Here is a 15,608-nt window from a genome sequence, read left to right on the forward strand (position 1 = left end):
TGGCCGGTATATTGGGTCCAGGTTGATGTGTTTATTGATAGAATCTGTGGATGAGTGCCATGCCTCTAGGAATTCCCTGGCTGTTCTCTGTTTGGCTTGCCCCATAATAGTAGTGTTGTCCCGGTCGAACTCTTGTTGCTTGTCATCTGTGTGTGTATTTACTAAGGATAGCTGGTCGTGTAGACTCTATATACCCAACCCTAAGAGGGGGTAGAGGGTAAGCCTGACAGGTCATTGCTGAGGTTTTGAAAGAAAAGCAGGTTCCAAGTCTGTCAAGACCAAATCCCTAGGTTTCCACTGACAGTTACTCCATAATTTCCTGGCTGTCTGTTAAGGTCCCCAGTCTCCCTGGGCCGTACCACTCCTCTTCATCTTGGGACCCCCATACTTACTGATTCTGGATTCTAGGACTACTTGCAGTTCCAGTCCAGGTTACTGTTGTTTTTTGGCACTTCTTTCACTGTAGAGCTATGTGTCAAACAGATTGGCCACAACCTTTAATGGACATGACAAAAAATTTAAATTCTGGATCTCACAATTTATTATTAACAATTTTTCTTGTTGAATATTTTTCATTTTCCACAGATTGTAATGAATTGATTCAGAAATGCCAAAAATCTTGAATACAGCTCCACAAAAACAAAGGTTTTAGTTGCACAGTTTCTATCAGCCTTCTGAACTCACTGAATTAGGAGTACCATTATATTTTGGAACCCATTTGCAAGCTTTCACTCCACCTGGAAAATCAAATTGTTTTAAAGATCTTTGCTACATTGTGTTGCTCTTTTGTTAAAATTGTGTTCTTGATTTTGGCAAAAGTGTTAATCAACACAAATATTATTTTTCTTGCTTAGGTGGTGCACCACACAGGACAAGCTATTCCAGATGGTTTGGCAGTTGATTGGATTGGCAAAAATCTATACTGGTGCGACAAAACAAAGCTGACTATTGAAGTCTCAAAACTTAATGGGCTTTATCAGACAGTCCTTGTGAACACAGGGCTGAAGACTCCTAAACATCTTGTGTTAGATCCTCGCACTGGGTATGAACATAACCATTTATGCTGCTGTTAAAGCTATCAAAATGTTTTCACAAAGACTGAGTTACTAATCCTTGAAACAAATAATGTATATGTGTATGTATATAAAGGTGTGAAATGATACTAACATTTAATAAAAGAAATCTGCGAAGTTAGAACCACTACTTAAGGCTTTAGTTGCAGAGGATTGGTGTCAACATTTCAATCTCTCAGTGTTTGAGTTAACTATGAGACTCAGCTATTGCGACGTGCAAACAAAAACATCGCTTGTGTTGTTTGCTATATTCCTAAAGTTTGCATTTTGCATTGAATGTTCAACTTTCTGTAGGAATTATCATTTGTACTATTGTTCATATTATGGGAGGCAACCATCCAGTGGAATTATCGCTGGACTATTAATCTGGAGACCCAGGTAATATTCTGGGCACCCGGGTTCAAATCTCACCATGGAAGATGAATTCAATAAAAATCTAGAATAAAGAGTCTCATGATGACCATGAATCCATTGTCGATTATCAGGGGAAAAAAAAAACTATCTGGCATCACTCCAGACAATGTGATTGACTCTTAACTGCCTTCTGGCAATTAGGGACAGGCAATAAATGCTGGCCTAACCAGCGATACCCACATCCTGAGGATGAATAAAATAGAGAAATATCATTGATGCAGTTTTGCAATGGCAATAAATCTATTTAAATAATTTAATTCACCTTTTGTTTTAAATTCATTGGCCTACTGAGGCCTGCAGCATTGCTATTTTATTCTGGATCACCATGATATTTTCATCTTCAATTTTGTCACCTGTGGCAAATTATATAAAATATACTATAAGCACCTGTGGAAAAGGTGCCAGAATTAAAAAAGGTTTTTTATACATACAACAAAACAAACAATAGAACTGCAGATGCTGGAAATCTGAAACAAAAACAAAAATTGCTGGAAATGCTTAGCATATCTGGCAGCATCTGTGGAGAGAAATCAGATTCAACATATTGGGTGCAGTGACCCTTTTCAGAATAGGTTTGGTCCACAGATTATCCAGCAATTCTGTTTTTGTTAACATCTTGAACTTTATCACATCTTACAACACCCACACTTTAAGTGTTGCTTCTGAAGCATAGTTTTTCTATAACACGGTATTGCACAAGAACGCAACCACCACATTACAGAAGAACTATCTGAAGGCAACATCTACAAAAAGCGGATACTGGTTAACATTTGATAACTTATCTTTCTTTGTCATCGAGATTAGAATTGCATTGAATGACATAGGATTCAGACCACTGATCTGTGCCATTGTTTGAGCTTCCTTATTTGTCCTCCCCTCTTATCTGACCTCACTTTAACAGAATATCATTCTGTTCCTTTTCTTCTCATGGGCTTATCTTACTTCCGTTTAAACACATCAAAACTATTTTCCTAAACAGTCCAGTACAGTAGCAATTCCAAATTCTACCCACTGTCTGAGCAAACGTGATTCATTCAATGAAATTGCAAAGTAAGCAAGAGTACCTGACGTGCTGAGAGATTCCAGTATTTTCCATTCTTATGTTTGAATTGAGTTTTAATTTTCTTTAATAAACATTTTTGAATAGATATTTGTATTGGACTGACCATGGTGATTATCCACATATCGGCCGTGTAGGAATGGATGGAACTAATCAAAACGTTATCATAGACAGAAAAATCTCAAAGCCAAGTGGTCTCTGCCTGGATTATGTGAATAATAGGCTGTACTGGGCTGATCATGAGCAAGGTTCTATAGAGTTTGCTGACCTGGATGGATCCAATAGACATAGAGGTAGGTAAGGCTGTTTTTCTCTCCCCCATTTCGAATTATTTTGTTTTGTGTATATATTTGAATACATCACACTTCATAATAAATAATGAGACATTAATGCTCTTCAAATTTGCTAATGATAAATTTGGTAAATTCTATTCAAACTAAATATTTCTATGTTCCTATGTTTCAAATAGAAATGTTTCTATTTAAATGACCTAGTGAAAAGAAAATATTTCTAATTATATGTATAAAATTATCAATTGATTGTCTGAACCTTGTGCGATATTATAAAATGTCAGTCTGTATAATAAAATAGTTTACTGATACTATGTATGCAGTCTGCCAAGATATATTTCATTATTCAAGATTTGAGATTTTCTTGATCTTCATGTTACTTTCTTTGTGATTTTAAACAAGTTTGTATATTATTGTTCTTGTGCTCAATATACATGTGCTCAACATATATAATTAAAACTACGACAGTGTGCGACTGTCCTCAGTCATATTATGTTTGTGCCTGTCACCATTTTAAGAAGTATAGTTTGGGCCAACAATGTGACCTTTGGCCCAAGTAGGTGAGGGTCTCAACAGTTTTCAAAAGTTATTATCTGATGAAGTAACTTTGACCTGACAAAATGCTAACACCAAGAAATGACATTTGGTGGCATTATCCCCAGAATACTGGGACTGAAGAAACATCAACCCTAAAGAAGTCTGAAAAACTAATTTCACTTTTAAAAGTTAAATTGTAACCCTTGAGTTTCAACAAGAGTCATTGATTTGTCTCTCCCATCTAAAATCACCTCCACCTTCTACCACTTACCAGTAGTCGTTACTGCGTTAGGATGAAAGTCAGGTCTAGTAAATTAAAATGAAACTCAGAAATAATAATGCCTGTTTTCAAAATGCTGTGATAAGTTTGAGATTTATATTATAATCATCAAACACAGGGCAGAACTTTCCTATTCATAGTTAAAATATGTTAATGAGTGAGTTTCATGGTGATCTGTCCACCAGGGCCAAGAACAATTTTTTTCAAGGAATCTTTCACTCTTCATTTCATTAATTTTGCAAATGGGCTTTTGAGCATATTTCTCAAGTATTCACATATCTTGTGTGCTTACCATAGGTGAGACATTCTGTTGAACATGCCTCTGGTGCCATATTTCAAACCAGGAATAACTCAACATACTGTGGTGCTTGAGTGTATTCACTGAAGATATGGCTCAGGATAGTTCCCATTTCATAGACAAAGACCTGGAGGTGTTTGTGGATGGGTGTTGCAGGGGAGATGAAGATTGTAACATCAGATAGTGCTGTATCCTAAATAAGGCAGGACATCTGGAAATCCAGAAAGAAGGTCAATGATCTTCCACTCCCCACAAGGATAAGTGCCACCATCTTCTCTGTGCTTCCTCACACTTATAATGCCAGCTCTCACTCTAATTCTGCTATTGCAAATAATCCGTGCCAAAGCTCAAGGACTCCATCTCTCATGAGTGCATGTATCATGTCCACTCAATGGCTCTCATCCACCTCATTCCCAAACCACTAATCCTTAATTAAATGAAGACACATAAGTAGGCCACTCAGCCCATCTTGTCTGCTCTGCCATTCAATGATATCATGATTAATCTGTTAATCTTGAACTCCATGTTCCTGCCTTTGGCCCATCATCCTTGCTTCCCTTCCTGATTAAAAATGTCTATCTCAGCTTCAAATATATTCAATCACCTAGCCTCTATAGTAATCTGTGATTAAAAAAAATCATTGACTCACTATCCTCCGAGAGAAAAGTAATCCTGCTTGTCTGTCCTTGAAATGGACACACCTTTATTCAGAATATGCCCTTTTGTCCTAAATATTTCCATAAAAGAAATCAACCTCTCAGCATCTATCCTGCCAATTCCTTTACAAATCTTACATGCTTTAATAAAGTCATCTTGCATTGTTCTAAATCTGATGAGTGCAGGTCCAATATACTCTATCTCTCCTTCGAAGAAAATCCTTCCATACTGGAATTGACTGAGAGAGCCTTCTTTGGACTATTTTAATGCTAGTATATCTTTCTTTCAATAAGATGATCAAACTGTTCACAATACTCGAAGTGTGGTCTAAATAGTGACCTGCATAGTTTCAGGAAGACTTCTTTGTTTTTACATTCAATTTTTTTTAAATGAAGGCAAACAGCCCATTTGTCTTTGTTATAACCTGTTGATTATGTATGCTAGCTTTTTGTGATTAATACACGAGGAACCACCATCCATTGTGCTGTAGCTTTCTGCAGTCTTTCTTCATTTAAGTAATATTTAGTCCTATTTAGCCAAAAGACATAAACCCATGTTGTTTCACATTATATTCCATCCTGCTAAGTTTTTCACACTCACTTCACCTGTCTTTTATCCCTCTGTAGGTTCTGTGTCATCCTCACCATGTGCGCTCCCACCGATCTTTGTGACATTCACAAACTCTGCCAAAGTGTTTGTATTTGTACTTCCCTCATCAAAGTAATAAATATGTACTGTAAATAATTGTGGCCCCACACTGATCCCCACACTAGTTACAGATTGCCATTCTGAACATGCCTCTCTTATCTGAATTCTATCTTCTGTTAGTTAGCCCATCCTCTATTCAAGCTAATATGTGACCCCAACACGCTGGGTGATTGTCTCATTAAGTAGCCTAACGAGCAGCACTTTATCAAATGCATTTTAACATTTAAATCTTTTACATAAACTGTTTCACATTCATCTATCTTGCTTGTTACCTTCTCAAAAGAGTTCTCTAAAAGTTTGTCAGGCATGAGTTCCCCTTCATGACGCCATGCTGACTCTCTTAGGTTCAATTACGTATTTTTTTTTAAGTGTGCTACTTTTACATCCTTCTTTTAAAGCTTTACTTGGTATAGTGATGTGATGAAGTTCAGGAAATTATATCGATAAAAAGATAGTTAAAAGGAGCGGTTTGTTGGATTTTGATTGTCTTTTGAAAAGGGAGAAGAAACAAGAACAAACACTGAATTATTCATAACAAGTAAAGAAAAGCATATTCAAGATTTGATTATTTTCCAAGAAAATGCCATTTGAGATGACTCACCCTATTTTGCACATTGGGCACTTGCCACTGCAGCCAAACTGCAGATTTGTCATTTTGGGAGTTACAGAAACAAACCCATTCTGTCCAACTCCACAGTCTCATGGAATTCACTAGATATTGTTGACTTTTTCAACATAGTTCTGCCAAAGATGTCCTAACAACAACCACATATTTGGGTGTGAATAAAAGACGAAATATGAGACTGGTCAGAAAGGTATCGGAATAATCATGAGAATTTTAATCTACATTCCAACTGATAAAGTCAGATGGGCAAATGTAGTGTAGATTAAGAGCTCATAGTAATTTTTCCAGACAATTTCTGAGAACAGCAATCAGCCTGCACTCGACTTGCTATCCTACAAAAAATATAATATGTATTAGTGAATGACCTCATAATGAAGCAGTTCCTAGTAGTAGCAACCTCAGTATGATTGCATTTTATGTTCAGATTGAGGAAGGGAGGACTGGGTCTGAGTCTAATTTTTGAACATTTAAATAAGAGCAATTATGAGATCATGAAATAGAGCTGGTTAAAGTCAGTTGGCAAATTAATTTAAGGACAGGCAGATGAAGACAGAACAAAGAAGGTACAATAAGTTCCCTATTGAGAACAATTAGAAAAGCTAATTTAGAAGTTTAAAGTTGATTTAATTAAAACATAACATTCAGACAGGTTGAGACAAGGTGGATGTGGAGAAATGTTTCCTGTTATGAGAGAATCTAGAACCAGAAGTGGTTGTTTAAAAATCAGAGGTCACCAATTTAAAACAGAGATCAGGGACACATTTTTCTCTCAGAGGTTTATGAGTCTTTGAAACTCTTTTCCTGAAAAGATGATGGAAGCAGAGTTTTTGAGGATTGTTTTAAGACCCATAAATAGATTCTTGTAAAACATTATCAGGGTGAGCGAGATTTTTGAAGTTACAATCCATTCAGTGTGATCTTATTGAATAGCCTACTTCTGCTCCTGGTTTATATGTTGCTACGTTTGTAAGACCATATATTGTTACTAATTGAACATGCCTTTGGATTTTTAAAATTGAATCTTCTCTTTGCTAGATGTCAATCTGGTCAAACCAAATTATAGGGAAAAGAACAAAAACAAATACTGAATTATTCATGAAACTAAAGAAAAGCACATTCAAAATTTGATTTGATTTGTTATGGTCACATATGCTGCTACCCTACAGCGACAAGGAAATGGGTTCAATTCCAGCTATGGACGACTGTGCGGTGTTTGTATGTTCTCCCTATGTCTTTATGGGTGTGCTCGGGGTGCTCCAGTTACCCCTCACAGTTCAAAGACATGCAGGTTAGGTGGATTGGCTATGTTAAATTGCCCATAGTATCCAGGATTGTGTAGGTTGGGTGGATTAATGATCGGAAATACAGGGTTATTGGGTGAGGGTAAATAGAGTAGGTATGGGTGCGATGTTCTTCGAAGGGTTTGAGTGGGCACGATGGACTGAATGGCCTGTTCCCACACTGTAGGCATTCTATGATTCTATGATGTACCTATGTACAGTGAAAAGTTTTGTTTACTGTGCAGTACAGGCAGATCATGCCATACAAAGTGCATTAGAGTAAGAGAACAGATTGAAGAATACAATGTTATGCAGAGAAGGTGTACAAAGAGTGAGATCAATATTAAATTTAAAATGGACAGGCCCAGTCAGAAAAAGAAGCTGTGCTTTTCCAGCAACACACTCTCAACTCTGATGTCCAGCATCTGCAGTCTTCACTTCCTGCTAGGCCCAGTCAGAAGTCTAATTGCTGCAAGGAAGAAGTTGTTCTTGAATCTGTTGGTTCATATCTTTAAACTTTTTAATCTTCTACCTGACAAAAGAGGTTGGAAGAGGTGCAAAAGATTCTGATCAGATTTTTTAAAAATGCTTATAGTTCTGAAGAAGAGGGTACACAGAAAAAGACAATATTAGTCTCTCAAATGATTAATCAATTGCATTTTTGTAAAATGTTAGGATTTTGTCCAAACCAGTTTTTACTGCTTGAAAGTATCATTTACTTGTGGTGGATAACAGAAATGTTTTGCACATACACATAACATTCTCCATGGAAAAAGATAGAGTGCAACACCATTTGCATGTAGTTATTCCAACTCATAAATGTTAGCATGGTCTGATTATGTTCTATGTTCTCCAACTGTATGTTATAAAAAAGACTTATGATTCTGGGCCAACATTTGGTACTAGAATTAACATAGAACATAGAACACTACAGTGCAGTACAGGCTCTTCAGCCCTCGATGTTGCGCCAACCTCGTGAAACCAATCTGTAGCCCTTCTAACCTACACTATTCCATTCTCATCCATATGCCTATCCAATGACCATTTAAACATCCTTAAAGTTGTCGAGTCTACTACTGTTGCAAGCAGTACATTCCAGCCCCTACTACTGTCTGAGTAAAGACACTACCTCTAACATCTGTCCTATATATATCACCCCTCAGTTTAAAGCTATGTCCACTCATGCAAGCCATTGCCATCCAAGGAAAAAGACTTTCACTGACCAGCCTATCTAACCCTTTAATTTTCTAATATGTCTCAAGGAAGTCACCTCTCAACTTTCTTCTCTCTAATAGAAATAGCCTCAATCTCTCAGCCTTTCCTCATAAGACCTTCTCTCCATACCAGGCAACATCCTAGTAAATCTCCTCTGAATCCTTTCCAACGCTTCCACATCCTTCTTCTAATGTGGTGACCAGAACTGTATGCAATACTCCGAGTGCAGCTGCACCAGAGTTTTGTACAGCTGCAACATGACCTCATGGTTCCGAAACTCAATCCCTCGACCAACAAAAGCGAACACAACGTATCCCTTCTTAACAGCCCATCAACCTGGGTGGTAACATTCAAGGATCGATGTACATGGATACCGAGATCTCTCTGCTCATCTACATTACCAAGAATCTTACCAGTAGCCCAGTACTCTGCATTCTGGTAACTCCTCCCAAAGTGAATCACCTCATACTTTTGCACATTAAACTCCATTTACCACGTCTCAGCATAGTTCTGCACCTTATCTATGTCCCTCTGTAACCTACAACACACTTCATCATTATCCACAACCCTACTGACCTGAGTGTCATCTGCAAATTTACTAACTCATCCTTCTGTGCCATCATCCAGGCCATTTATAAAAATGACAAACAACAGTGGACCCTTCCAGTACAAGACTAGTAACCGAACTCAGGATGAACATTGCCCATCAGTCACCATTATCTGTCTTCTTTCAGCTAGCCTATTTCTGATCCAAACTGCTAAATCACCTTTAATCCCATGCCGCCGTATTTTGTGCAGTAGCCTACCGTGGGGAACCTTATCAAATGCTTTACTGAAATCCATAAACACCACATCAAATGCTATACCCTCATCCACCTGTTTAGTCACTTCCTCAAAGAACTCAATTAGGTTTGTGAGGTATGACCTACCCCTCACAAAACTGTGTTGACTATCCCACATCAACTTATTCCTCTCCTAGATGATTATAAATTTTATCTCTTATAACCTTTTCCAACACTTTACCCACAACCAAAGTAAGGCTCACAGGTCTATAATTTCCAGGGTTGTCTCCACTCTTGCCTAATCATATCATAATTGCCTTTCCCCCAGCTATAGCTTTTGCCCTGTGGTTTTGACTTATCCCTTTCCATCACTAAAGTAAACATAACCGAATTGTGGTCACTATCACCAAAGTGATCACCTGCCTCCAACTTTAACTCCTGACCACGTTCATTACCCAGTACCAAATCTAATGTGGCCTCACCTTTGTTAACCTGTCCACATGCTGTATCAGGAATCCTTCCACATACATTGGTCAAAAACTGACCCATCTAAAGTACTCGAACTGAAGCATTTCCAGTCAATATTTGGAAAGTTAAAGACTCCATAAAAACTACCCTGTCATCTCACTCCATTGAGGATCATCTTTCCTATCCTATCCTCCACATCTCTGGAACTATTCAGAGGCCTATTGAAAACTCCCAACAGGATAACCTCTCCTTTCCTGTTTCTAACCTCAGCCCAAGCTACCTCAGTAGATGAGTCCTCAAATGTCCTTTCTGCAACTGTAATACTGTCCTTGATTAACAATGCCATACCAACCCCCAAGAACCCCTCCTTTTACTATCTTCTCTATTCTTACTGAAACATCTAAATCCCAGAACCTGCAACAACCATTCCTGTCCCTACTCTATCCATGTCTCCAAAATGGCTACAACACAAAATCCCAGGTACTGACTCATGCTGCAAGTTCATCCACCTTATTCTGGATCTTCCTGGTGTTGAAGTATTCACATTTCAAACCAACTTCTTGTTTGCTGGTGCCTTCTTATGACCTTGAAACCTTAGTTCTGACTTTACTACTTTAAACCTCCTACATACTTGAACTACAATTTTGGTTCCCACCCCACTTCTGAATTATTTTAAACCCATCCGAAGAGCATGAGCAAATTTCCCCCCAGATACTGGTACCCCTATGCTTCAGGTGAAGAGCGTCCTGTTTGTAGAGGTCCAACCTACTCCAGAAAGAGCCCCAATTATTCAGGAATCCAAAAGCCTCCCTCCTACACCATCCCTGTAGCCACATGTTCAACTCCTCTCTCTCCCTATTCCTCGCCTTGCTAGCACGGTGCATGGGCAACAAACAAGAGATAACAACTCTTTTGTTCTAGTTTTAAGCTTCCACCCTAGCTCCCTGAATTTCTGCCTTAAATCCTCACCTCTCATCCTACCTATGTCGAGACATTATGAACCCTGGTACCTGGGAGGCAACACACCAACTGTGAGTGTCTCTCGTTCCCACAGAACCTAACTCGTTCCTAACTATGGAATCCCAAATGACTAATGTTCTGTTCCTCTTCCACCTTCTCTTCTGAGCAGCAAGGACAGACTCTTTGCCAGAGACATGTGCCCATTGCTTCCTCCCTGGTAAGTCCTCCACCCCCCCAAACAGTATCCAAAATGGTATACCTGTTGTTGAGGGGAACAGCCACAGGGGATCCCTGCACTGCCTGCCAGTTCCCTTTCTGTTCCCTGGTAGTTACCCATCTACCTTCTTCTTGCACCGAGGAGTGACTACCTCCCTGTAACTCCTCTTAGTAACCCCCTCCTCCTCCTGAATGATCCAAAGTTCATCCAGCTCCAGCTCCAGTTCCCTAATGTGGTTTTCGAGGAGCTGGAGTTGGGTGCATTTCCTGCCAACGCAGTCAGCAAGGAGACTGGTCATGACCTTTACCTCCCACATTCTGCAGGAGAACATCCAATTGCCCTAGCTTCCATTCCCACTATTCTAACTTCTAAATATCTGATTTAAAGGCATGCTCAAGGCTTTCTTCCTTGACATTACTACTTGGAATTAAAATTCATTCCGAGATCAGTGATTGATTGCTGCACCATGTTCTGTTTGAAACTAGGATGGTCTCATAAATTCTCTGTCCTCATTAAGAGATTGTCACGATATTGACCACAAAGGTTCTGAAAGTTGAAAAAGATTTTTAAAAACTGTCTAGTCAGGCTCATGCTAAGTCGCTGCCTCAAGATTATGCAAGAGGCAAGACAACTTAAGTGTTAGAATTCTATTGCCGATCAATCTTCTAATTGATAATCAGGCCTGTTTAGACTCAATAGAACAAATCTGTACTGAGTTTATTGACACCTGGAAAATGTCAGTGATTGGTAATAGCGAAAGGTTGTTCAAAATAGATCAAAAAAGACAAGGGAAAGAAATTATTAATGTAATCCCTTCAGCTGTTGTTTTCTTTTAGTTGATTTCTTCATGGGGAATGGGCATTTTTGACAAGGCTAACATTTGTTGTCCATTGCAAATTCCCCTTACACTGAGGGGCTTATCAGGCCATTTCATAGAACAACATAAGAGTCAACCATAAGTCTGTTGGGCTGGACTCACATGTAGGCAAGACAAATAAGGACAGCAACTCTCCTTCCGAAAGGACATTAGTGAACCAGATGGATTTTCCAAGAATTGATGATGATGATTTCATGACTTCATGACTGAAATTAGCTGTTTTTTTTTGCCAGGCTGTCATATTAACTGAATTTAAATTTCGTCAGTTGCTATGGTGCAATGTTATGTCTTGGTAATGGGTGCTGGCAGGCCTGCAGGGGCCCATGAGGTGGTAGAGGTAGTGGTTATAATGCATACTGCAGTGAGATAAGTTCAGAGATTTGTGTGAGGAGTGTTTGCCTACCTTAGAGAGACAAGAGGAAAGTCAGGGGATGGATTTTGAATTGTGGGCAGGTTGGATGAAAGTGTGGTATTATTTGGCCTGGGAATGTCCCTGATGGTAATTAAGCACCCCCCAAAAAAATCCTCCCTCTTCCTACCTCCCCCTTCTAAAACCATTTTAAAGATAGATTGTTCATTACAGTGTGGCACCTTCAGAAGAGAGAAAAATAAGGGAATTTAAAATTATGATTTCATATTGAGTAATTTCAAAACACTGTCTCGTGAGCAGGCATATTCATTTTCTATCACGTGTTGGACCAAGTGAAACCACAAGCTAACAGAGCTTATGCTTTGTTCTGTGTTCTTTCAAATGGTAATGAAGAACCCTAGGGAGCCAGTATATTATTGCAGCAACTATTCATAAAAAATTATGTTCCAGTTGTATCTGATGGTTCATGCAATATTTAATGTCGAAGCTGGCATTCTTCTAATATAGTGCGCTAATATATCCATATCCTATTGCAGTTCAGAACCAAGATATTCCACATGTTCTAGCGGTGACGTTATTTGAAGACTACATTTACTGGACAGATTGGAAAACTAAGTCGGTCAGCCGTGCTCATAAAACCACAGGTTTAAACAAGATGTCACTAATCAGCTCCTGGCATCAGATAATGGATATCCATGTGTATCATCCTCACAGACAACCAGATGGTAAATCTTCACAACCTGCTATATGCTTTCCAAATTTAATGTATAAATCATTTGTGTAATTGGATGATTTATTTAATTATGGGTAAGAAGTCATTTTACTTTGTCTCTTTAAGGAAAAAAATTAAGTTGGATGAAGGAAGTATTATATCATGCATAAAAATGAAGACTAAAAGAGACTGAAGTCAGCTCAAATTGTATGAATTGATGTACAGAGAATATGCACTGGCACTTACCTTGCTGAATGAACAGGAGTTTTGTAGAGTTAGCATAAGTGCCTTGAAGACAACTTTTGCAAATAAAAATTAAACCCTTGATTTTGTCCAACTTCATGTGGATTTGCTAGCAAGGCCTTTGAATTTTCTGTTTCAAAACTGTAGATGTGTGCATTTGGTAATCACCTACATTCAGCAACAACCACCTGTTATGCAGTGACTCATTTGTCTTTGCTAAGATATGTCAGGATTTCACGAGGCGGTTGACATTCATTTACAATCCACAGAATGGATTTCAAACTCAAAGAGTTACAAGTCATAAATTCTGAGTCATCCATTCTTATTATTACAACTGCTTCTAGCTGCACACAGCTAGTTATTAAGCCTTTAAATGGACAAAAAAAAACAACAACGATAATACATAGGATTAAACTGAGGCTATTTGGCCCTGCAATTCTGCTCCAGTATTCAATGAGATCATGACTGACATGATTACCCTGAACTCCACTTTCCTTCCTTTTTCCCAATAACCCTGGATATCCTTTTTGATTAAAAATCTGTCTGTCTCAGCCCAATGTGCCTTGCGTAGACGCCTATGAATATATAATCTGATATTTATTCAGATTTACATGAGAGCAAATACTTTAATTCTGCAGGTTGCTGAAGTACTAGAGGATTTAAAGATAGACTCTATTTGATTAGTGTTAAGGAATAAAAACTTAAAATATAACATTGATGGATGCCTTCTGTAAATGGCCAGAGAGAAAGAGATAGGGAGTACACATCTATCGGTAAATGTGACGATGCTGTCACTTTAAAAAGGTTATTTTGTCCTTGTTTTTTATTCAAGAGAGATCGTAAAGGCAGAGGTGCCAAAATGTCTGGGCAAAAGCTTAGTTTAACAATGGCAGGGGAGTGGTCAGTTCTCCCACTTGAGGTTTTTTTCTAGTTTAGTTTAGCAGTAACAAACAGAAGCTGCTATATTGGAGAAAAGTTTGAAGCTTCAGCAGATGGTTCCTGACTGGCATTCTCCCTGAAATCTCTCCTGCCCGTAAGGAGAGTGTGTTTTGCCAAGGAGTGTATTTATGGGATGTTATGGGAATGGGACAGCTCCTTTGTTAAGTTGCGGTATCGAGTCGGTTGGGTTTTCAAATATTCTAAATTCTGTTTTCTTTTGTTCGTGTTTCAACTGTAGTATTTAAATAAATTCTGTTTTGCTTCAAGCCAAGTGCTTTGACCAGCTGCATCACACGTGAAATATCCACTTTACATCTGCTTTTAAAATTAGAAAACGTTAGGGTCTAGGCTACTTTCTTGGAATGTTTTGAGGGGGTCAATTTCAGACGGATATAAAAATAGTAAGAGCAATGTAATGAAACTTCAAGTCCCTGACAAAGATAACAAAAAATGTAAAGGGCAATGACAGCCAAGAGCTCCTAAAATGTGTGCAGGCTTTTGAGTGTCCTACTTTTAATTGTTCCAGTGGTACCTGTGTGGTCAACTGCTGAAGACTTACCCTGTGACTTCCCTCCTTAAAACTCTGCTTCTTTCTACCTCCTTTATGAAGTTCCTTAAATACTACTTCTGACCTACGTTTGGCTCTCTGCATGATATATCCGTGATTCAATGTCAAATTTTGCACCATAACCTTCCCTCATTGGGACATCTTAACATATTAAAAATACTATGCAACTACAGACTGTTGTTCATGATCAGTATATTGCTAGTCCAATGAGGAACAAAGACAATCTTATAATTACAGGTCCCTTTGAAGATAAACCTGAATGGTTTCAGTGATAATTGGGAGCAGGTGATTCTGACTGGAGTTTATTCTGAATAGCTCAGATTTTCTCCAGAAGAACATTGGCTTCTAGAGAGGGAGGGATCCAAAAGGGAAAGGTGGAAACCAAAGTGTACACTGAAGTATTTTGACAATAAAATGTAAATAACAGAACATTTTCTTCTGCCTGATTTGATACATGAATATTGATGTGTTAAACTAAGAAAACAGTTCTAAGATCTAGTTCTGAGGAATGAAGTCAGGTAAGTGGAGAACATATGGATAATCACAATCATAATAACATTCGATTTGAAGTAGCTGTGGAAAAGGGCATAAGATGATCAAAAATGAAAATCAACAACAGGAAGGCTTCCAATATCAATTATTTGGGAGGAAAACTATCATAGTGGACTGGAACCAAAGAAAATGTTAAAAAAGCAATAAATGGGCCTTCATTGTGTTGGTTGTTCAAATACAAACCAAAAATATTGCTCCAAAATGTATATCTTACCCAAATGCCTTCGATGACAATGGAAATACATGTTAAAATAATTTAACAAAAGGAGATTTGTTGCAATTGTCAGGTGTAAAATATAATTGAACACCAGACCGTCTACAAAATGTTGGGAAAAGATTTAATAACAAAAAAGAGCACATGAGAAAAGAATAACAGGTAAAATAAAAGTAAACTTAAAAATCTGTTGTAAACATACACAATAGAAAATTACAAATACAGTTAGATTCAATTCAGGCCAAAGGAGGATTTTACTTCTTCTGGAA

General features: G+C 38.1%; 1 protein-coding gene across 1 annotated transcript in view; it reads left to right on the forward strand.

Moving 5' to 3' along the window:
- Positions 1-15,608, forward strand: part of LOC132817331 (low-density lipoprotein receptor-related protein 1-like) — a 1,680,787-nt gene that overhangs the window by 1,464,236 nt on the left and 200,943 nt on the right. Inside the window, exons 60-62 of the mRNA XM_060827740.1 lie at positions 855-1,042; positions 2,635-2,840; positions 12,648-12,836. Of these exons, the coding sequence (XP_060683723.1) occupies positions 855-1,042; positions 2,635-2,840; positions 12,648-12,836 (583 nt within the window). The remainder of the gene's footprint in view (positions 1-854; positions 1,043-2,634; positions 2,841-12,647; positions 12,837-15,608) is intronic.

The sequence above is a fragment of the Hemiscyllium ocellatum genome, chromosome 7, assembly GCF_020745735.1.
Source record: "Hemiscyllium ocellatum isolate sHemOce1 chromosome 7, sHemOce1.pat.X.cur, whole genome shotgun sequence".
NCBI classification, from domain to species: Eukaryota; Metazoa; Chordata; class Chondrichthyes; order Orectolobiformes; family Hemiscylliidae; genus Hemiscyllium; species Hemiscyllium ocellatum.